General features: G+C 42.9%; 6 protein-coding genes across 7 annotated transcripts; 2 read left to right on the top strand and 4 right to left on the bottom strand.

The window, feature by feature from the left end:
* The first annotated feature begins 941 nt into the window (after positions 1–941).
* On the top strand, positions 942–9,071 carry LOC108038253 (growth hormone secretagogue receptor type 1). 2 transcript variants are annotated; one of them, XM_017115006.2, is made up of 4 exons: positions 942–1,471; positions 2,573–2,735; positions 2,820–3,000; positions 5,869–8,153. In XM_017115006.2, the coding sequence occupies exons 1-4, from the start codon at positions 1,382–1,384 to the stop codon at positions 6,839–6,841; spliced, it is 1,407 nt and encodes a 468-aa protein (XP_016970495.1). In that variant the 5' UTR covers positions 942–1,381; the 3' UTR covers positions 6,842–8,153. The 2 variants fall into 2 exon arrangements, with proteins under 2 accessions (XP_016970495.1, XP_016970494.1); XM_017115005.2 differs by having other exon boundaries at positions 1,284–1,471; positions 8,066–9,071.
* A 1,862-nt stretch (positions 9,072–10,933) lies between these two features.
* Positions 10,934–13,886, bottom strand: LOC108038251 (ras-related protein Rab-1A). Its single transcript, XM_017115003.2, has 5 exons — positions 13,590–13,886; positions 12,509–12,629; positions 12,398–12,445; positions 12,113–12,340; positions 10,934–12,045 (listed from the first exon to the last, which is right to left on the bottom strand). Exons 1-5 carry the CDS (start codon positions 13,610–13,612, stop codon positions 11,848–11,850), a joined length of 618 nt encoding a protein of 205 aa, XP_016970492.1. The 5' UTR covers positions 13,613–13,886; the 3' UTR covers positions 10,934–11,847.
* A 121-nt stretch (positions 13,887–14,007) lies between these two features.
* On the bottom strand, positions 14,008–14,861 carry LOC108038252 (AP-2 complex subunit sigma). Its single transcript, XM_017115004.2, has 3 exons — positions 14,730–14,861; positions 14,524–14,673; positions 14,008–14,465 (listed from the first exon to the last, which is right to left on the bottom strand). The coding sequence occupies exons 1-3, from the start codon at positions 14,730–14,732 to the stop codon at positions 14,190–14,192; spliced, it is 429 nt and encodes a 142-aa protein (XP_016970493.1). The 5' UTR covers positions 14,733–14,861; the 3' UTR covers positions 14,008–14,189.
* A 23-nt stretch (positions 14,862–14,884) lies between these two features.
* LOC108038250 (isopentenyl-diphosphate Delta-isomerase 1) lies at positions 14,885–15,860 on the top strand. Its single transcript, XM_017115002.2, has 2 exons — positions 14,885–15,306; positions 15,364–15,860. Exons 1-2 carry the CDS (start codon positions 14,995–14,997, stop codon positions 15,817–15,819), a joined length of 768 nt encoding a protein of 255 aa, XP_016970491.1. The 5' UTR covers positions 14,885–14,994; the 3' UTR covers positions 15,820–15,860.
* Positions 15,861–15,875: 15 nt separating this feature from the next.
* LOC108038249 (3'-5' ssDNA/RNA exonuclease TatD) lies at positions 15,876–18,554 on the bottom strand. Its single transcript, XM_017115001.2, has 4 exons — positions 18,097–18,554; positions 17,249–17,597; positions 16,916–17,197; positions 15,876–16,854 (listed from the first exon to the last, which is right to left on the bottom strand). The coding sequence occupies exons 1-4, from the start codon at positions 18,281–18,283 to the stop codon at positions 16,716–16,718; spliced, it is 957 nt and encodes a 318-aa protein (XP_016970490.1). The 5' UTR covers positions 18,284–18,554; the 3' UTR covers positions 15,876–16,715.
* Positions 18,555–19,156: 602 nt separating this feature from the next.
* Positions 19,157–20,234, bottom strand: LOC108038248 (farnesol dehydrogenase). Its single transcript, XM_017114999.1, has 2 exons — positions 19,642–20,234; positions 19,157–19,580 (listed from the first exon to the last, which is right to left on the bottom strand). The coding sequence occupies exons 1-2, from the start codon at positions 20,212–20,214 to the stop codon at positions 19,401–19,403; spliced, it is 753 nt and encodes a 250-aa protein (XP_016970488.1). The 5' UTR covers positions 20,215–20,234; the 3' UTR covers positions 19,157–19,400.
* Positions 20,235–20,580: the final 346 nt, after the last annotated feature.

Raw genomic sequence — 20,580 nt, 5'->3', positions numbered from 1 at the left:
TAATGTATCATAATTATTGGCTCTGCAGCAGCAGATAAAAACACAGAGGCTAGCATAATCATTTACAAAAATTGTTCAGTTCTGATGGTTATTATTATCCCAAACTCAGTTGAACTACAATAAAGTGACAAACACTTGTAGAATCAACACCGTTTACGTTGTATTATATAACTGAAGCGTTTAAATTTAAGTTACGCGTGTGCTTAGTAGCTTGTCTTTTTGTTAAGATAAATAGAAAATATCTAATCAGGTATATTAAATCTTCTTAGTGCTAACAAAAATGACAGGATCGATAACGCTTATTAAAATATATTTTATGAGGGAGCAAAAAGTGATTCTAAGGCAATAATTGGTTTTGTCTTAAACTTGTATATGTTAATCTAAGCTAAGCGGAGCAGTAGGTTGGTATGCACTCTGCCGGCAACTAAGACCCATGCCTCTGTCCTGTTGGCTTCGGTCCAGTGCCTTTTGGTCAAGAGCCTCGGGGGCGCGTGATGAGCTTGTTTATGGCTGAGGGCGGATGCTCTAATGTTATGTAAATGACAGCGCCTAATGAACTTTTCATTCATTATCGTTAGTTAGCCGGCCTGGTCAATGGCCGGTTATTTCCTGATCCTGGGAAGGACACTTAAATGCTAATCCCATTGCCGTTTCAGACACTTCAGGCCGCGGGCGACAACCGCAAAGCCCCACTGATTGATTTGTTTAATGCGGCTGGATCCGGCGATAGGATAGTACCCGAGAGGCCGTTGGACAACTTAATTTCATTAGCGCGTATTTAAGAGTGAGCATAAACTTGCAGGCCGGGCAATTACAACGGATTTGGGCTGGACAGCTCCTCGTAACCCACTTAATTGAACAGCGGGCGGTGGCGGCAGCAGCCCATCCCCGAATCCTACGGGACCCGACGATGTTGTCCCTGTGATTCCCATTGCGAGACACTCACTCCGAGCACCGCAGGACGACGAGGACACCGACATCGCTGAGGGGCAGCCACGGCGTCGCTGTGGCCAGGATTGGGCAGCTTCCACGGCTGACCAGCACTGGCGTAGGCCCGGGGATCTGCCTGTGGCCTCTGCTCCTGCTCCTGCTTCTGCTCCTGCCTCAGGCCCTCCTCCAGGCTCAAGATGCACTCCCCGCAGCAGCAACAACAACCGCAACAGCAACCCCGTCGTCGCAGCAGGCTGGGATATCCCGTGGCGCTGCTAGTGGCGGCGATGGCCCACACCACGCAACTCATCGTATTCCAGCCGCAGGATTTGACCACCGGGACAACTCCACCGCAGCAACATCAGCCGCTACAGCAACATCAGAAGGCGCAGCAACAGCAGCAGCAGCAGCGGCAACATCAACATACAAAGACGATGCCGATGCTGAGCCGATGCTGCCACAGATTCCGTCGTATATCCGTACAACCGCAATGTTCTTCTGCATAGTCATTATGCTGCTGGGCGTGGTAGGAAATGTGATGGTGAGTTCTCCTCTTGCCCCCTCCCTGAAAAAAGTAGGCAAAAGCATTTGTAATTGAAATTAATTCATTTGGAAACTGCCTTCAGGGCGCACAGGGTGATTCACCCTTTTTATGCGAAGAAAATATTTTTTATGGGACTTAAACTATTAACATAAATAAAATGTTTTTACTCTTGACTCTTAAATATTCTTGGTAGAATATAAAGCAAAAGTCTGACCTGTGTATTTTTGTGTAGAGTTCTGTGTAAAATCATGAATCTTTATCCGAAATTTTCAGATTCGGGAATAATAATATAAACAGATATACGAGCAGAATTACCGCAAGCCCGGGACTTCCGCTTAAGATACAAATTATTAATCAATAGAGCCTGTTTTAGTCAGATGCGGCAAAAGAAAGATAGCGGTATTGGCATTAAAATTCACATGTATTTCTACGACGCTAGAAGGCCTGCTCCGGAATTCACTTTACTTCTGCGCTCTTGAGTTCTCAGCAAACGTTTTCGTTTTTGGGTGTCTGGTAGTCGCAAAAAATGCAATTTAAAAGTAAAGCATTTGGGGCTCGACAACAACTGTTACGCAAAATATCTACTTAAATTCTTGAACATTTATGTTTAACAAATATACAATCAATAATAAATACCTTATTCCTTTTTATCGCTTGCTGGAAATTCGTAATTAAGACGAGTTTCGTTTTTAACTAATTTTGCTTATAAAAAATAATTATTAAAGCGTTTGAGTCATAAAATGTAAACTTAAATTTGTTGTTAAATTTTTTATTAAAGACGCTAACGAATTGGTTTATGAAAAATGTTATGGCTTGTATTCAATTGAATAAATGTAAATAATTTTTACACAATTAGGTTTTTTGAATCTAATACAAAGAACCCTGAGAAACTCACAAGAACAAATTTCCGATTTGGGAATGTTACCTTAAATCTGAATGATTCCACATTCTACATAGAATAGCTTACCACGTGGGTTCAGGTCCGACTGGCAGTTTAATTGTAGTGAATATCTCCAGATGGAGGGACGGATAAGCCTTGCTTAAATGACTGAAGAGCTGTCAAATTTATCAAATCATTTTGAAACCACTGCGTTGCAGGTGCCCATCGTAATTGTGAAGACGAAGGATATGCGCAACTCCACGAACATCTTCCTCACCAACCTGAGCATTGCCGACCTGCTGGTGCTGCTCGTCTGCACGCCCACCGTTCTCGTGGAGGTCAACACCCGTCCGGAGACCTGGGTACTCGGGCACGAGATGTGTGAGTGGCTCCCGCCCACCAACGGCCTCGGCCGTGGCCACTGGTCTGTTTATTTTCCCCAGCCTAATTAACTGCTTTCTCCAGGCAAGGCCGTGCCGTTCGTGGAGCTGACGGTGGCCCACGCCAGCGTGCTGACCATCTTGGCCATCTCGTTCGAGCGCTATTACGCAATCTGCGAGCCATTAAAGGCCGGCTACGTCTGCACCAAGGGGCGGGCCATCCTCATCTGCGTTTTGGCCTGGGGCATCGCTGCGCTCTTTACGAGGTAAGCGGTCGGTTCCATCCGGAGACAGTGCAGTGAACCCCTGTCCCAGCTCCTACTGTTTCTTAAATTTAATTAGACATTAACCGTATAATTTCGAAAGCGTACTTAGTTCGGTTGCTTCATTGCATGCTCTCTGGTGTTGGTAGTTCTTTATATACACGGTATTATCCTGGTAATATATAGTTTATGGCTTATTTCCATTTATTCATTTTGGCCAGTCAAGCATCCAGTTCCTTGCTCATTAATTATAAGTGTCAATCGCCGTCATTTTAATGATTTGTGTTTTGTTTTTGGGTTTTCCACATTTTTTCCGTTTTGTTTATTTTCTATTATATTGTGGAATTTCTGGTCTTGGTGTTTGACCTTTTGTGTGCCGTCGGCGTGTCCATTTACATGCTAAACTGCGACTGTTGCCGCTCTCTGTCCCTATCTATTCTATTTCCATTCCTGCTTTTCCTGCCCTCACATCATCATTCCTATTGACATCCTTCGCCTCAAGTTCCGGACGGCCTTTGTGCGAGTTTGAGCTCCCCGTTATCAGCGCCCTGTCATCTTTAATAAGCACCGATGTCCGCTATCATGGATTTCGTTCCATTGACACTTTATTATTGTACACTTCGACCAAGGACGACCGACGACCCTTTTTAATTTTGCAAATCTTGCCGCGTCCATAACAATGAAATAAACAGCACATTGTCGAGCCGGCCACTGACCCCTCCGTCCGACTGTTACGCTTCCCGGCGGTCCGGGTGGTGGGGTCTCCGCTGGAATAGGTCCATAGGACACCCGCCTCCAGGCCGAGACCCATTAATTACGCTCCACAAGACGCCGCAGGCCAACAGCAGCGGACAAACATTTTAAAACACATTCAAACCGACGCCGAAGGGCGCGGCTATGGCTTGGGGGCGGGGCAAATCGGTGACGCACGTCCAAACCGCCCGGATCATCTTCAGAAAAAATACTGTACCGCCTGTTGACTGTCATGTATTTCGGTCTAGCCGGGGAGGACTTGGGCAGGGGAACGGTTTAATCTGCGTTTCGGCTTACAACAAAACAAACAACCATCACTTAAACTTTTTTTTGTTTTGTGAAAATATTTACACCAGACAAAGGCAAATGTATGTCTAGGAAACCAAATTTAAGTCCTAAAATACTTTTTGTTGATATTTCTAACTTTTCGAAAGTAATAATTGGAAGCTTTAAGAATTATTAAATAATATTGAATTTGGTAGTAGCTTTTTGAGAATTATATATTGTTGGCTTGCATTTTTTATACCCTTGCAGAGTGTATTATAATTTTGGTCAAAAGTGTGCAACGCAGTGAAGGAGACATCTCCGACCCTATAAAGTATATATATTCTTGATCAGGATCACCTCCTGAGTTGATATAGCCATGTCCGTCTGTCTGTTTCTACGCAAACTAGTCTCTTAGTTTTAAAGCTATCGAATTGAAACTTTGCACACACCCTTCTTTCCTTTGCACGCAGTATATATGTCGGAACGGGATCGGCCGACTATATCCTATAGCTGCCATATAACTGATTGATCGGAAATGCCATAACTTTGGTGTTTGTAAAGTTAGAAAGTTGGGATTTTCTATGGGTTTTATATTTGGCCAATTAAATTTCTTACGGACCGGACGACTATATCCTATAGCTGCCATATAACTGAATGATTGGAAATGCCATAACTTTGTTGTTTTTAAAGTTAGGAAGTTCGGATTTTTTGTGAGTATTAAGAATGCATCATATAAATAATTTTGGAGAATATAATTTACAGAGTATTCTGCAAGGGTATATTAACTTCGGCTCCGCCCGAAGTTAGCTTTCCTTTCTTGTTATTAGTGTTTTCAGTTTAAATGTGTAAATACAAATTCACTCATTTATTTGTATACGCATTACATGAGCAAATATTAATTTCGAAATTAAACAGAGTAACACGATAGTCAAGGCTCACGAATATCCCTTCTTGTTGTTAAATATGAATACAAACTTATTTGGTTTCTAACAGTTATAACTTTAAAAACTACGGAGTTAAATAATCTCGCTGACACTCCAAGGAATAACAAGAGAGAACGCTATAGTCGGGTGCCCCGACTATCAGATACCCGTTACTCAGGTAAAGGGAGTGCGAGGGAGATGGAGATAGAAACTTTGATCACGCATAACTTTTTAACGAATGGTCCGATTTGAAAAATTTCTTCTACATTTCGATAGGTATTGATAAACACAATAAAACTGAATTTTTACTTTTCCGAAATATTTAAATTTTTAAAATCGTATATAAGCGATTGTGGGCGTTAAAGGGGGCGTGGCACCTTTTTGAAACAAACTTGCGCTGCGTAGGAACTCCTAGAATCTGCATGCAAAATGCCAATCTTCTAGCTTTTATAGTTTCCGAGATCTCAGCGTTCATACGGACGGACAGACGGACAGACGGACATGGCTATATCGACTCGGCTAGTGACCCTGATCAAGAATATATATACTTTATAGGGTCGGAAACGCTTCCTTCTAGCTGTTACATACTTTTGCACGAATACAATATACCCTTTTACTCTACGAGTAACGGGTATAAAAACCGCTTAAAGCCAACAGGTTATGAAAATCGGTTCCAAGCCAAATCGGTTCATTAGAGACTTGAACTTCATCCCAGACTGGTTTAACTGGTCCTTCATAGTCATTGGTTCATCGTCTTCCACTGCTGTTACTCCTCCTGCCTTCCATCCTTCTCTTTTTCCTGCCACTCTAGGCCTTTTCCCCGATTCCACCCGAATCCATTATCCATTATCCACTTCCCCGGTGACCCCGCCACCTGATTACGTTTCTTGTTTGCTTTTTCTCCCTAATCTTCGATTTTTCCGAGCAGCCCCATTCTGTGGGTGGCCGAGTACAAGCTGGCCGAGTACATTGATGGATCATCGGTGGCCGTGTGCCTCACGCAGGCCATCACCGACTGGACGCTCGCCTTCTTCCTGATGACCATCTCCGTGTTCTTCGTGGTGCCGTTCGTGACCCTGGTGGTGTTGTACGGCATCATCGCCCGGAACCTGGTCTCCAATCGGGCCGCCATGCTGCGGGCCCGACCCACGAAGCCGGAACTTAGTCTAAAGGCGCGCAAGCAGGTGGTCCTGATGCTCGGCGCCGTGGTGCTGTCCTTCTTCGTCTGCCTACTGCCCTTCCGTGTCCTCACGCTGTGGATCATCCTCAGCACGGATCAAACCCTTCACGACCTGGGATTGGTGCGGTACTATAGCCTGCTCTACTTCTGTAGAATCATGTTGTACCTCAATTCAGCCATGAATCCCATTCTTTATAACCTGATGTCAACGAAGTTTCGAAGGGGTTTTGCGCGGCTTTGCCAGGACGCTGGGAGACTCCTGCTGGAGTTGGTTACCCTGGAAAGGCGGGTGAACTCTTCTCGAGGACGAAGTGGCACCTTGTCGCTGGGCTTGGGCACCAACACGAATACGAATACGAACTCTTCGAATGCCACGGCAGCTACGAGTTCCAGTATCCTGTCCCGGAGTTCCAATCGTCGCTGCAGCGAGGATATCAGTCGCACCCGCCTGAAAATTGAGATGCAGATGCCATGTGGCAGTGATCTGGAGGCCATGGCCATGCTGCAGCACTCCACTTTGGGAAAGGGAATGGCCAGGAGAGTGAGTGATAGCCGACCTACGGCTTTGAGGAACCCGCAAGCACTACGCCACAAGCCGCAAATAAGTTTCGATGAAGAGGCATTGGAAGGGAAGGAACTAAATGAGGGGGGAGTCCTGACAGGGGAAAGGGGTCAGGAGAAGCTGCCTAGAATAGCAGGAATAGGAATAAATCCCCCCTAAGAGAGATGGGTGTGAAAAATCGACTGTAACCCGTTTACCCACTCGCTTCACTTGGCTGGAATGTGCCGATGACGCTGATCCTGGCAAACACAAATCGCATCCTGAACGCTTTGGCAGGCATAATCGATTTCAGTCAACCGTTGACAGCTCCGAGCATCGAAGTTGGGCCGCCGCCTTGGACATTTCCGTACGAAAAACAATCAATTTTTCGGGCTATTAAACTCGAATGAATGTGCCAAAGATAAATAACAGCAACGACAGCCAAACAGCACTACAACTACCACTACTGGTCAGAGTTTGGAGCCGTGATATGGATTGGGGGTAAGCCATTAAGCGGCGGGCGTTCGAGAAGGAGAGGGACATGGAAATGGCTTAATATGCGATTGGGTACCCCATCAAGGCGGCGGATAAACATGATTTAGGTGTATTGAAATAGTTTCCGAAAGCCGGCCATGTTGCGGGCCCTACAAAATGGCTGCCATTACAGGGACGGCCATCACCGGATGTCCGAAAAAACTGTTGCCTACTTGGCGGCAGCTCAAATAAAAAGCTTAGCTCAATATGCACACAATGTTCACATGTAAACACAGTTGTACATACACCATGCACACACCTACGCAAACATAGCTAAATATTCATATTTATATTTATATTTACGAACATACTTATATATACGATACACTCTGCTTATAAATACAACGCAACACACAACGCACACACAAGAAAAGCAAAGAGTTTGTGAGTACATAAATACATTTTTTATGACAACTCGTGACGGGTCAAAGGAATCGTCTTTTCCAACATTTCCCTATTCAGCTGGAATCTCTAATCATTTTGCGAGCAGCCGTGTAATTTATATAATTCTATGGAAATCGGACAAATGCTCGCCCCTGTAAATATACGTATTCGTACCGTACGCGTAGCTTTTTAAATTGTTTTCGTAGCCCCATGACGTAGATTTCTTTCGTTTTGTAAAGTTATAAAGTAGATAGAACCCACACCATCCTGCGAGTATAATGAGTATGAGCAGACGTTGCCGTTTCCGTTTCCGCAGTGTGATTAAGTTGAGTGCCTCGGTTCGAAACTTTTCCAGTAGTTAGCCGTTGAGTAGATTTTAAATATTTGTTTGTTTCCTGCTCGCAGTACGTTAAAACTTTGCAGACAGCAGCAGCCACTGAAAGCTACACACTCGATTCAATCTAATGATAAATATGATTCTTGCAGTCCCATCATCGCAATATCCAGCTTCAGTGTGGAGCCCTATGGGGACGGAACCGATGCCCCAGTTTGCACGACTGCCGCCGATGGTTTCTGGCCGATCTTCTACTTTGTGGGCAGCATCACGGTGTTTTTCTTTCTGCCCTTCGGGATTTTGGTCCTCTTGTACGCGGCAATTGCCTACAAGCTTCTGCGCCCGAACAACGCCTTCCATCGGCCCACCTCCCCGCAACCACAGCCGACCACTAGCTCCACTAGCACCCAGGTGCCCAGCTCCAAGGGCAACAGCCACCAGCAGAGCAACGGGATGAGGAAGCACCGGAAGCAGGTGATCTTCATGCTGGTGGCCGTCGTGTCCAGCTTCTTTGTGTGTCTGCTGCCCTTTCGAGCCTTCACCCTGTGGGTGATATTGGCTAGCGCGGAGGATGTGCAGAGCCTGGGCATCGCCGGCTACTACAACCTGTTGTACTTCTCGCGCTTTATGCTCTACCTAAACTCGGCCATGAACCCGATCCTGTACAACCTGATGTCGTCCAAGTTTCGCAGCGGCTTCTGGCGGCTGCTGCTCACTTGTCTGGGCCAACGTCCGCATCGCCATCATCGCCACCATTACCACCAGAGGCAACATCCGGCGACGGGCGAAAGTGGGCGCAACACCTCCAGACGTCGGGAACAGGATGCGGAAGAGGGAGCCACTTTGGCGGGATCAGCCAATACCCGTCATCCCCGCCGCACCCTCCGGCGCGAGGCCACCTTCCTGATCAACTCCATATCCACCTCCTCGGGCACGGATCGCACGACCTCCTCGTCCGCGTGGCGCAGCAACAGCTTGTCCGTTTCCGGGCTGAGCGACCGCGAGCGGGGCATCCTGGGAGCCGCCATCATCGGGACGACGGCCGCCACTGTCACCACCGCCTGCCTGCAGGAGCGACGAGCCAGCAAGATCTGAAACCTTTCCTCCGAATCCATCACTGCCAGCAACCGTTCAAGTATTTAGTTGAATTCCAACAGCAAATAGTCATAGATTTAGAAGAAATTTTGTTGTAAAGACTGAAGTACCTCAGAAGAAGTCAATAAAAGCTAGAGAAGATGTTTTTGAAACCAATGAATAGATCCCGTTTGTATGTATACATATTTTAATGGTCAGAAATTAATGCAAAAAAAGTGTAGGTGAAAGTAATTATTTTCTTCATGCCTGTACAGAATCAAAGTTGATAAAAAGGTAAGACTTTTGAAACCACACTAATTTTCAATTATTCATATATAGGCAAATCCCCTTTCGTTTTAGTATATTATGTTTAAATTAGGCATTTAAATACGGATTAAGGCAGTATCAACCAAAAATTGGTAAGACCCCATTCGGCATATTAGAAATTAATCTCCCATAAAATGTGACAGAAATGAAATCTATATACTTAAAGTTGTCCACTGTATGTGTACAGTTTAATAATAAAAATTTGGTTTCCCAAAGGTCTAAGTCAGTTCCAATAAAAGAAGAAAGATAAATTTGGAAAATTTCTTAAGTTTCGAAGTGTTAACCGTTTAACTAATAGACAATTTTTTTAAATCTTTTACAAATGATTTTTGAAAAACAATTGTAGATGCCATTTGAAATTTAACGAATTTTTTTATAATTGCATTGCTCACTATATACTAAAATCAAAGTTTATTTACTTTGTTTAAAAATAGAATTTTAAAATTAAGAACACAAATACCTTGTTATTTTTATTGCTCTTACCTTATTTTGGGGGTTAAGCCGTTTACTGAATCGATTCGCTTTTTCGCAATTAAAAAAACACAGATCTTATTACAGCTTAAGGTTTGCCGGCTGAAGATAGATTTGCAAAAATATCATATATACAAAAATATAAATCTATCGGGGTGCCCGGTACTTCGCAAGTTTAGACATTTTTCCGGATTTAGATAAAGCCGGCCTACCTAATGCTGTTACTATTATTATTTTCAAATCTTTTTATATACTTTTAGAGGTTATAGTTTATTGGTAAAACACAAACAAGAAAATGTTCCCTATCACGTTTAGCATCATACAAACGCTCTATTCGTCATTCCTCATCATCGTCATTCCTCATTATTACAGAATTAGTTTACGATTACGATTTTATATATGTATATAACCGCAGAAATGAAAATTGAAATTGGCTTAGGAGGAATGGAGTTTAAAGTACTAAAGTGAAAATTATGAAAATGTGAAGTGTTGGACCCGCTGGCAGATATTCTAAGTTTTGGATTTTGTATATAGATGCGAAAAAAGGTTAATGAATCGGGTCGAATGAGAAAATTGTAGAAAATGTTGTTTGTTTACAAAAAAATATAATCATTTCTCGTTACAAAATTGTATATGAGTTTTGAAAGTGCGAGTAGTTAACGCCTTAAGAAATGATATTCTTTGTATTTTTCAAGCTACAAGTTTTCAAAATCGAAACAACTTCATTGTTTTTAAACATATGTATAAACATTTTATGACGGTCCTAACACTAATACTAAATTTGTTTAGAAAACTCCATAGCGTGAAATTCAATTAAAACATTTTTATGATACCTAGGTATGTTGTGGAGAATATATTCGAGGCTTCTGCGGTATTGCACGGTGAACTAAGCAACCAAAATTTGTTTTATTGTTTTTACTAATTTAACTAGTTCTACAATTTTAGTTGAAGTGACTTAATTTTGGTATTCCCATCTTTAATACAGCTAAAAAAGCTTTACCAGAAGCGTAATTAGGGTTCCAATCGGGTTTCCGCAGAAATCGACTCACCCTACTTTACTGTGTATGCCAAAACTGTGTTCGGACTCGTTCCGACTTTTATTAGCCTTTGAACTCTGTCCAAAATCGAGAAATAAAACAAATCGTTAATAGGCTTCGGTACAGATTGATTTTATTAGACTTAAGCGAAATTAAGATTCAAACTCGGCGACAATGAAAACCAAAACTAATGTGTATACTTGTGTCCTTGATCCCAAACCTTTCAATTTAAATACGCTCACGCAATCATTTTTATTAAACTTCATCGCTATTTCGTCATTATTACACTAATTATGTGCCTAAACAAATCCCTTGCGTCACACGAAATACAAACACACAATCGCTCGATTTTAATTCTAAAAATGTTCGTTCGGTTTTGGGTTCCTTTCGATTTACATAAAATTTCAATATGACAGAGACAAGTGGCGAGCACGTTCGCTAGAGATAATATGTTTAGAAAATTGTATTTAAACACATACATATGTATACATAGTGGTAAGTAGTAGCTGACACAGTACAAGTATAATTGTTCTTGCCGTCGCCTCCGCTCAATTAATGTGTAGTTTAACAGTACATATTGGTTTCGGTATCGTTTCGCGCTGCTGTGATAGGTAAATTCTTACTGTAGGTTAGAGTTTATTAAGTTAATTGCTACACCGAATTTGCTTGCTTTGCACTACTTATGAACAGAACTGCTGAAATCAGAAAGACGGTTAGTATCGGGATCAATGTCCATGTTGTGTGTGTGGGGATGTCTGAAGTCTGGATCTGGTTGGCTACATACCTAATATATATTTGCTTAAAGTGTGTATCGAATTGGATCACGGTTAGGATCATACAAACGCACTACTCGTCAATCCTCATCATTATTGTTATTACAGAATTAGTTTTTTTATTACGATTTTAAGGGGTTCGCCATCGTTTTCTCTTCTGTTTTGTTATTATTGTGTGGTTTCCGTTTTAATTTATTATATTTAAATTTTGTTTAATTGTATAATAAAATAATGATTCACAATCAGAGTTATTCAGCAGCAACCGGATTTGGTGTTTTCCACTGGACGTCCTTGATCAATTTTAACTTTGCTAGCGTTGTCGGTGGCGCTGGACGGCGGCCCAACGCGATTCTTGATCTCGGCCGCCATCGTCATGAAGGCTTGCTCCACGTTAGTGGCACTCTTGGCCGAAGTTTCAAGGAATGGAATGCCTAACTGGGCGGCGTACTCCTGCAGGGTAGAAAACAAAGGTTTAGATCAGTACAGTTAGAATATCCCAATCTAGCTCTATACTCACCGCAGCTGTGGTGTGATCGACGACCTTTTTGGTGGTCAAGTCGCTCTTGTTGCCCACCAGCAACTTGTTGACATTCTCGCAGGCGTACCGCTCGATCTCCTCCAGCCACTGCTTTACATTGTTGAATGACTCCTGGTCCGTACAATCGTATACGACGATGATACCATGGGCACCCCTGTAATATGACGACGTGATGGTGCGGAAGCGCTCTTGGCCAGCAGTATCCCACTGTAAAAAGTCAAATCAGTCCAGGTCTTGATTGCCTCCACCTTTTTTAATGCTTACGATTTGCAGTTTAATGGTCTTTCCGTCGAGTTCTATGGTCCTGATTTTCTGGAAAATAGAGGTTTTATAAGTCTGACATTAAGGCGTTTCACAACTTTTCAGACAACTTACGAAATCCACTCCGATTGTGCTGATATAGCTCTCTGTATATGTGTCATCGGCAAATCGCAAAAGAAGACAGGACTTTCCAACGCCCGAGTCGCCAATGAGCAGCAGTTTAAAGAGATAGTCGCTGTGGAAAAAGGAATGTATTTTTGTATTCACGCAATATTTAGTCTTAAAATTTCCATTTATTTAAGAGATATTCAACAAAATTCATATCTAAAAAACCACATATTTAAAATAAAATGTATAATTATATATGTGACGGAGGTATACAAGATACAAAGTTCAAGAATATACAATAATCTTGAAAGGAATGGATTTCATTGAGGAACTTTGAGTAAACTTATTTGTGATTATTACACAAATGCCTGGATGGTTCATAGAGGGCGTAGTTTAGTCCGTTTAGCCTCCGAATAAGCATAAAACCGGTTTGCGCGAGGCTTTATCTTATCGTGTTAGCTCGAACATCAACCCCCAATTTTTGGGTGATATGTGATAATGTTACAATAACCTATGTATACATATAGAAGACTTCCAGGATTATGCGAATCAAGATCGGAGCTTTAATTGCCTTAAAGTGAAGGAAAGCAATTAAATGGAACTAGAATGGCTTTTGATTACGTAGCGTTACGCTGGGGGTGGGAAACGTTCTCCACGCAGGTGACTCATCCGCCAGCCCAGCGATTTGTCTCGTCTACTGGGACCTGGCTATATATACGACCGATTCGAGTCCGAGAGCAACAATTATCGCGGTTTTTGCTGGGTAACAGAGTTTTCTATCGCTCCTCACTCGTGTGTATGCATTTTTCATTCAAATTTTCGCTATAACATAAACTTTTGATTCTGGTTTAGGGCGGTTGTGATTGTTTTTTGTTTTTTAGCGAATCGTCTGTTTTTGGAGTTGCCAACGAACGCGAAAAGGGAGTGGGGCTACTCGATGATGAATGGGAATGAAACGTAGCAGAAATGACGTCGCAGAAAAAATAAAAGAAACTATTATCGAAGGCCAGGCAGAAAATGTTTCCATGGAAAACCAGTCAGTGTTCCCAATCCTAATTATGCGCAGTTGATGCATGTGACGACTTACTATTCCGGATTCACAGATGACATTTTCTGGCTTTTTCACAAGATTATATATTTGCCACGAACAAATATTCGATTTCTGGCCCTGGACTGGCTGGTGTTTTGACCGTTTTCACTCGACTTGCGTGCTCCGAATTACTTGAAATCGACACGCACTCAGTTGTGTTGTGTTTTACAGTTCGCTATAGTATTTATTGCAGCGAATTTAAAAGGGAAATACGTTTATTTCCACAAATTCGAGGGTCGAGAGAGAACAATGGCGACTGAAAAAATGACGAAGTGGCATTAGCGGCAGTGTTGGAAAGTGCGCGTGGCCTTCTTTCGACCAGGGCTGCACAAGCACTTGCAATCGGATGAGAGTGGGCGGAACCAATAAAAAAAAATCGCCTTCTGACCCCAACACCCCCAATTAAACAAACATCTAGCTTTTACAATCTCTTATGGTACATCATTTGTTTCTAAACACGGCTTTTAACATTTGAGTGCTTGCATAGAGAACACATTACAGATAATAATAATAATACGCGTAATAATATATGAAAGAAGATTCGATAAGCGGGTATAACGCCTGGGGGAATGCATCTGGCGATCCTATCCGGTGGATCTACTCCAGCGAATTCAGCGTGAGCAGCTGCTTGAGCACCTTCGTCTGCGAGGTTTCCCGGATCTCGCCCGCCAGAAACATCTCGTCCACCACGCTGTACACTTTATAAAAGTTGAATACCAGGTCGAGCTCGCACACGTTATGGAAGTATTCGTTCAGCACCTCCACGAAGTTGTGAATGGCTTCCAGATAGCACAGATTGTTGTCGTTCACGTCCACGCAGATGCAGAAATAGAGGCCCGCATAGCGTCGGTACACGATCTTGAAATTCCGAAACTGGAAAGGGCAGTAGGTTAAATGGCGTTTCCAATAGGACATATAGACTCGATCCCACCTCCACAAAATTAGTGTGCTTGGCATCGCGCACTGTGACTACGGCATGCACCTCCTCAATCAGTTTCTGCTTCTCGTCATCGTCAAAGTTCATGTACCACTTGGCAAGGCGAGTTTTACCAGCTCGGTTTTGTATGAGTATGAAGCGTATCTGGACGAATAGAGGGTCATAATGGGATCTTCATTTTGAGCTGACTATCTACTCACCATTTTCCGTGGTTTTTCTCAGTCTGCTGCTTGGCTATTTACAATTTTTTCGTTCGACGACGGAAGCGAAAAACTGATTATGAGCAAATTGTGTATCACTAGAGCTAGGGCTACCGCATCTGAGGAACAGCTGATTGGGGCGCAGTGCTGGAAAGTGCGCGAGGCAAAAAAATGGGGGTTGGCAGCACTGCCGCGCTGTAATACGAAGTTTCACATTCCTATCGTATTTGTTTTGGCCGCACTCGAAACTAGTCATATACCAAAAATGTTTGCTTCTCGCTTGAATCTCCTGCTGCCCCGGATGTCTCGGCTGCGCCCTTGCTCCACCACGGTGGTGGGCCAGCAGCAGCAGCGCGAGGTGCCCACGGAATCCGTGCACGATCCCCTCCAGGCACACGCCCTCAAGGAGCAGTGCATCCTGGTGGACGCCAACGACCAGGCCATTGGGGCAGCCTCCAAGGCCGATTGTCACCGGGTGCACCCAAAGTCAGGAGATGTGAGACTACATCGCGCCTTCAGTGTTTTCCTTTTCAACGCAAAGGGCGAGATGCTGGTTCAAAAGCGTTCATCTCATAAAGTGAAATCACAGAGATATTCACTCGTTATATAGTATATTATAAGATAATATTCGCAGATTACTTTCCCGAACACCTATACCAACGCTTGCTGCAGCCATCCTCTCCATGAAATCGATCAGGAGCGCGAGGAGAGCAACGCCCTGGGGATCCGATTGGCCGCCCAGAGACGCCTTAACTATGAACTGGGTATTCCCACAGAGGAGCTGCAGCCACAGGACTTTCGTTACCTGACCCGCATTCACTATGCGGACACAGGCGATGGAGTGTGGGGCGAGCACGAGATCGACTACATCCTGTTCCTGCAGAAGGACGTAACCCTTAGGCCAAACAGCAACGAGGTCAGCGAGGTGCGTTACCTTCGACGCGACAAGATCGACGAGGCGGTGGCCAAGTTCAGTGCCCCGCTGACACCCTGGTTCTCCCTGATCCTGCAGCACCGCCTGAAGCTGTGGTGGGACAATTTGCATCAGTTGGAGCAGTTTGAGGACTTAAGCAACATTCAGCGCTTTTAAGTGTGCTAACGAACCAAAAATACACGTTATGACGTCTTAAAGAGTGCCTTTGTTCATTTGGGTTTTAAATTCGCTTTATTGAAATGGAAAATAGTGTGTCTGTGTGCGGACAATGGGCACAAAGCGGATTTTATGCAACCTCCGCGGGTCGATCAGTTCAGTACAATGGTTTTGTATATATAAATATAACAAAATATAGTATGTATAGGCGCACGGTATTCAATATGTTTCATAGCCTAGATAACGCGTTTGTATGTTCAATATCATATAAATATTTAGCTCTTAAAATGATCACATTACGTTTCCCATAATCATCATCGTCATCGTCGCAACAAGAATAAATATATACAAAAATATGACTACAGGCTAACAAGACACGAACTAAAAATAATGATTCTAGCCTAAATACAGAAAAAACAAACAAAAGACAAGCTGCAGCACTTAACATCTATATCTTCGGAAGCGAGTTCGAAGCGCGCGCTTCGAGGCGTGAAGCGCCGACCTAGTACAAATCCGGAGTCGGCGTCCACTTGGCACCACCTTGGCACCGTTTCTCAGTGGTGCTTGAGTAAATAAAGCAATTGCTCGGGAAATTCCAACAACTTACAGCTAGCCCCTGCAAACTTCTATCGATAATTTGCACCTTAACGGCAGGGGGGTGATTATATAGGTATTACGTATACGTACTTTTCGCATGCAATGGGGATCGTAGTTATGGGCGTGTGTATGTGTGGGGATCAGGATGAGCGCTTCATCCTGAATTCGATTAGTGGTTAAGGCACATAGGTATGAGTCTATCGTGAATCTCAGGCTCGTTCAATTTATAGTGTTACGGTTTTAAAGCTGCTGGTTGGCACACTTTATCGTTCAGTTCCATGTTGCTCCACTTCTATTGTCTACGACAATCCGAATAGTTTAAGGGCATTAAAGGCGGTGGCCAGAGCCACCTCATCGGGAGTTTTCTTCATGAATGCAGCAATCATCTCTACAATGGCGGGCAGGCTGCAAGGCTCGTTGCGTTGGAAGGTACAATATCTGGGGGATACTTACGATCATTAAAAGAATGTCCTGATTATGGTATTAGTACCACTCTCACCTGTGTAAGTACAACAAAGAGCGATCGGTAATGCCAGTTTTGACATGTTGCGGCAGCTTGGAAGCCCTTGTATTCGGGTACATGAAAGGAGCATCCGTCTCGACCAGTAGTCTGTCCAGCGGCAAAGTGCCATCTTCTAGCAGTCGGCGCACGCCAGAATCAGATTTGTCCTTGCACAGGTAGCCCGTCAGGCTAATGTAGAACCTGCGCTCTAGGTACTTGAGCGCCTCTTCGGCGGTTCCCATAAAACCTCTTATAATCACAGGCGGCATGTTCTCGAATCTGCAAGCGAATCAGGTTAGAAACTTTGTAAGGCAAAGCTACGGCGCGTACTTGTCAAGTATTTCAAGAAGATCGTGCTGAGCCGACCGCTCATGGATTAGCAGAGGTTTGTTTAGCCGGATGGCCAGGTGGAGCTGCTTGGCGAATATCTGCTTCTGGGCGTCGGGTTCGGAAAAGTCCCGCTGGTAGTCCAAACCGCAGGGCCCAACGGCCACGCACTCTTGTGCCTGGGCAATGTGCTCCAGGTCGAACCACGTGGCCGGCTCCTCCACGATAGACTTGGAGTCATGCGGATGAATGCCAGCAGTCGAATAGATAATGTCGGGATAGATGCGCGAGAGGCGCAGCGCTTCCTTGCTAGATTTGACCGAAGTGCCGTGAACCATGAGTTTTTGAACACCTGAAAAGATGAGATGGGAGAAAATTAGTCCACCTTACACATACAGAAAATTGCAAACTTCTAAAAACAAAAGTTTAAGTGCCCTAAAATCTTATTAAACGAAAATAACTTAATTTCTATGTTACTATGTAACTGTCTTGTACAGCTATAGAATAAGGTCTTTCAATTTTTAAAAAAGGAATGAATTATATAAAATACCTCCAACTTAAATAGATTGCATTCCACCATTACGATTTGTATAGCTGATAGTTTTACAGCTGGTGGAATAGAAAAAGACTAAGTTTAAAAGCTTCTGAGATTTCTGCTTTGATGCGTTGTAAATTTCCAACAAAATCATAATACTCTTTAAAAGTGTATAACAAAACACATGCCTAGCCTGCACACTTGTTGTTCACTTATCGCCTGACCTTATGTCTGTCTGATGTGTTTTTGTGGCCTTGCCCCAAATCAAAGACGATGCCTGGGTTTTATTATTAATTCTTGTGTTTAAAATGCAAACCTGCGTCTCTGGCTCTCTGAACCACGGAATCCAAGTCACGGCTATACTTCTTGTTGGTCAAATTCGCACCCACGTCGATAACAATTAGGTTCTCGAAGCAGTGCTTCATGTCCATGTCCAGCTGATCCTCTAGCAGCGTGGATGCGGTGGCCACCTCCTCCTCGGGCTTCTGTTGTTTGGGGTCCATGTTCTGGATTTTTGGATATATCGACGAAAATAGCTTATGACGCAGGCGATGGGTTGGTTGCGTCTGTGTGCGTGAGTAATTCAATTAGCTTTTGTGGGTCCAAGGAAACGCGACGGCGTTGAAAACCGTGAAATATGGCTCTACAGAATTTATTGCAATTTGGAAGAATTGACCAATTGGGCAATTAGCGGTCTAAAAGTTGAGAAATATAAAACTAAAAACAATCCCGACACGAACTACGACTGCTGGCTAGTGTTGAACAACGTGTTGACCGAGGGTTCGATAAAAGTACTAGCTGTTGACTTCAATCGATAGTAATTGAATGTCTGAAGTATCTGAATAACTTTGTCGATAACTAACGATGTTCTTGGGTTTCAAATGCGTTCAAAAAGTTAAACATTTTTTTTTTAGTAATTGGAAAATAAACAGTATTTACTAAATTTTGGTGATATTGAAAAAATAGACAAATATTCATTTTCTTTTAAGCTTCCAATATTAACAGAGAGACTTCAATAATAAAATATATTTGGCGTGCGGAAGATCTGCTTAATCATGTCCCATTTTTCACAAACAAGTTATGCTGTTAATATATATGATATTTTGTACATATAGATTTATATAAGATAAATTAATAATTTTGTAATGGATAGTAAAATAGTCATTTTATCTGAAAAAATTGTATTTTTAATAATATATGCATATTATATTGAAAAGAAGTCATAAAGTTGATTTGCCAACAATTAAGTTTGTCACTGTGTGCATATGCGAAGCTCAAAAGCTTATGGTACCAAGCTTTAATTCAATTTTTCAGTTAATAAGGCACCCCAATCCAATTAAAGGTTACTTTGTAATATTATTAAAAATACATATAAACATTGTTGATTCAAAGTTTAATTAGTCGGCTAATCAAGACTAATAGCAACAATAATAACAGCAATATATTTTTCTTTTTATATATATTGTTGCTATTAGTCTTGATTGCTCAAGATTGAATTGATTAAAATGTAGTGCCTCTTAATAGATTACTTATGAAATTTCTCAGCACCTATAGTTCAATGGATTTGTTTATTAGCTCTGCGAAAACTTCATACTGGACCTTGCTTTCGAAATGGACACTTCAAAAGCGTTCGCCCACAGGCTTGATAATAAGTTCATGTATCTGAACATTTGGCGGCGTTTGAATGCAATAAGATACTGCATCGGCCACGTCGGCCGATCGCAGCATAGGCATTCCACTGGGATGTTCCCAAGATCCGTTTTCAAAGATTTCCGTGTCTACCACACCAGGACTGATGCTCTAAAAGGGGAACCAGGGGGATATTAGTATATATGCACATTTTATAGGCTTATAGTCTCACCGTAATCTTGGTCTTGGTCCCTTTTTTGTTGAACTCCTGGCGCAGGATCTCGGTTAATGCTGTGATCGCGTGCTTTGAGGGTGCATACATGTTGAGGCTAAAATTCTCCACGGCGGGTACTTGGTGACCCACCACACTATTGATGATCACCACATGACCATCGTTGACCTTGCGGCGTTGCAACGATATAAATATCTCACGGGTGCACCATGTCACTCCCAGTACATTGACGTCCAGAATGGCGCGCACATCATTCGAGTTTCCCTCATCCGTGATGTTGATATTCCGCACTATTCCAGCATTATTGATTAGCACATCGGCACCACCCAGAGTTTGGTCGATCCAAGCGAAGACATCTTTGACCTGCTGCTCGTCGCTGACATCACAAGAACGGGTATGAAAACGAACAGACTGATCGGCAGGCAGGGAGGATTTTATCTCCTGGAGAACCTTCTCTCTCCTGGCTAACCCCACGACTATCATACCCTTGGCCACCAGATCACGGCAACAGGCTGCTCCGATTCCACCACTGGCCCCTGTTACGACGGCAACGCGATTTAACCAACGATTCATGGCAAGTCCGAATTATTAGGTTCCCAATTGGACACTAACCTATAGCGATTTTAAACATTAGGTATAGGTAGGACAAGCTTTTTGGTGAGAAGTTTGAGCAGAGATAACCTTTGGTGTGGGGTTTTGGAAAGCTTAATCCGAGTCTGGCCTAAAAATGATTGTGAAACGCTTTTATGAATTTCGAGTTTAGGAATAAGGATTTACCAATTTTGATCCTTATTATTGTAGGTAACCTCAGAGATTATAGAAATTAAATTAATTAATAGTGTTATTTATTTGGTACCTACTATTTCTAAAACTAAATAAAAGTCTACAAGATATTATTCAGTTTTTGAAATGTTTGTCCCAAAAGAAGGCTATATTTTT

This window comes from Drosophila rhopaloa, unplaced genomic scaffold (genome assembly GCF_018152115.1).
Source record: "Drosophila rhopaloa isolate 14029-0021.01 unplaced genomic scaffold, ASM1815211v1 contig_155, whole genome shotgun sequence".
Lineage (NCBI taxonomy): Eukaryota > Metazoa > Arthropoda > Insecta > Diptera > Drosophilidae > Drosophila > Drosophila rhopaloa.
Note: the sequence above shows the minus strand (reverse complement) of the source record. Positions and strands in the feature narration are given on the sequence as shown.

Coding starts and splice junctions, on each gene's coding strand:
- LOC108038253 (XM_017115006.2), top strand. CDS start 1,382: ATGCTGCCACAGATTCCGTCGTATATCCGTACAACCGCAATGTTCTTC. Junction 1,472..2,572: donor GCGTGGTAGGAAATGTGATG/GTGAGTTCTCCT, acceptor ACTGCGTTGCAG/GTGCCCATCGTAATTGTGAA. Junction 3,001..5,868: donor ATCGCTGCGCTCTTTACGAG/GTAAGCGGTCGG, acceptor TTTTCCGAGCAG/CCCCATTCTGTGGGTGGCCG.
- LOC108038249 (XM_017115001.2), bottom strand. CDS start 18,283: ATGGACCCCAAACAACAGAAGCCCGAGGAGGAGGTGGCCACCGCATCC. Junction 17,598..18,096: donor TCAGAGAGCCAGAGACGCAG/GTTTGCATTTTA, acceptor TCATCTTTTCAG/GTGTTCAAAAACTCATGGTT. Junction 16,855..16,915: donor TCTTTGTTGTACTTACACAG/GTGAGAGTGGTA, acceptor AGTATCCCCCAG/ATATTGTACCTTCCAACGCA.
- LOC108038250 (XM_017115002.2), top strand. CDS start 14,995: ATGTTTGCTTCTCGCTTGAATCTCCTGCTGCCCCGGATGTCTCGGCTG. Junction 15,307..15,363: donor AAAAGCGTTCATCTCATAAA/GTGAAATCACAG, acceptor TAATATTCGCAG/ATTACTTTCCCGAACACCTA.
- LOC108038252 (XM_017115004.2), bottom strand. Junction 14,466..14,523: donor AGCACACTAATTTTGTGGAG/GTGGGATCGAGT, acceptor TGCCCTTTCCAG/TTTCGGAATTTCAAGATCGT.
- LOC108038248 (XM_017114999.1), bottom strand. CDS start 20,214: ATGAATCGTTGGTTAAATCGCGTTGCCGTCGTAACAGGGGCCAGTGGT. Junction 19,581..19,641: donor GGACCAAGACCAAGATTACG/GTGAGACTATAA, acceptor TTCCCCTTTTAG/AGCATCAGTCCTGGTGTGGT.
- LOC108038251 (XM_017115003.2), bottom strand. CDS start 13,612: ATGTCATCTGTGAATCCGGAATA. Junction 12,630..13,589: donor TCATCTGTGAATCCGGAATA/GTAAGTCGTCAC, acceptor CTTTTTCCACAG/CGACTATCTCTTTAAACTGC. Junction 12,446..12,508: donor GCACAATCGGAGTGGATTTC/GTAAGTTGTCTG, acceptor TCTATTTTCCAG/AAAATCAGGACCATAGAACT.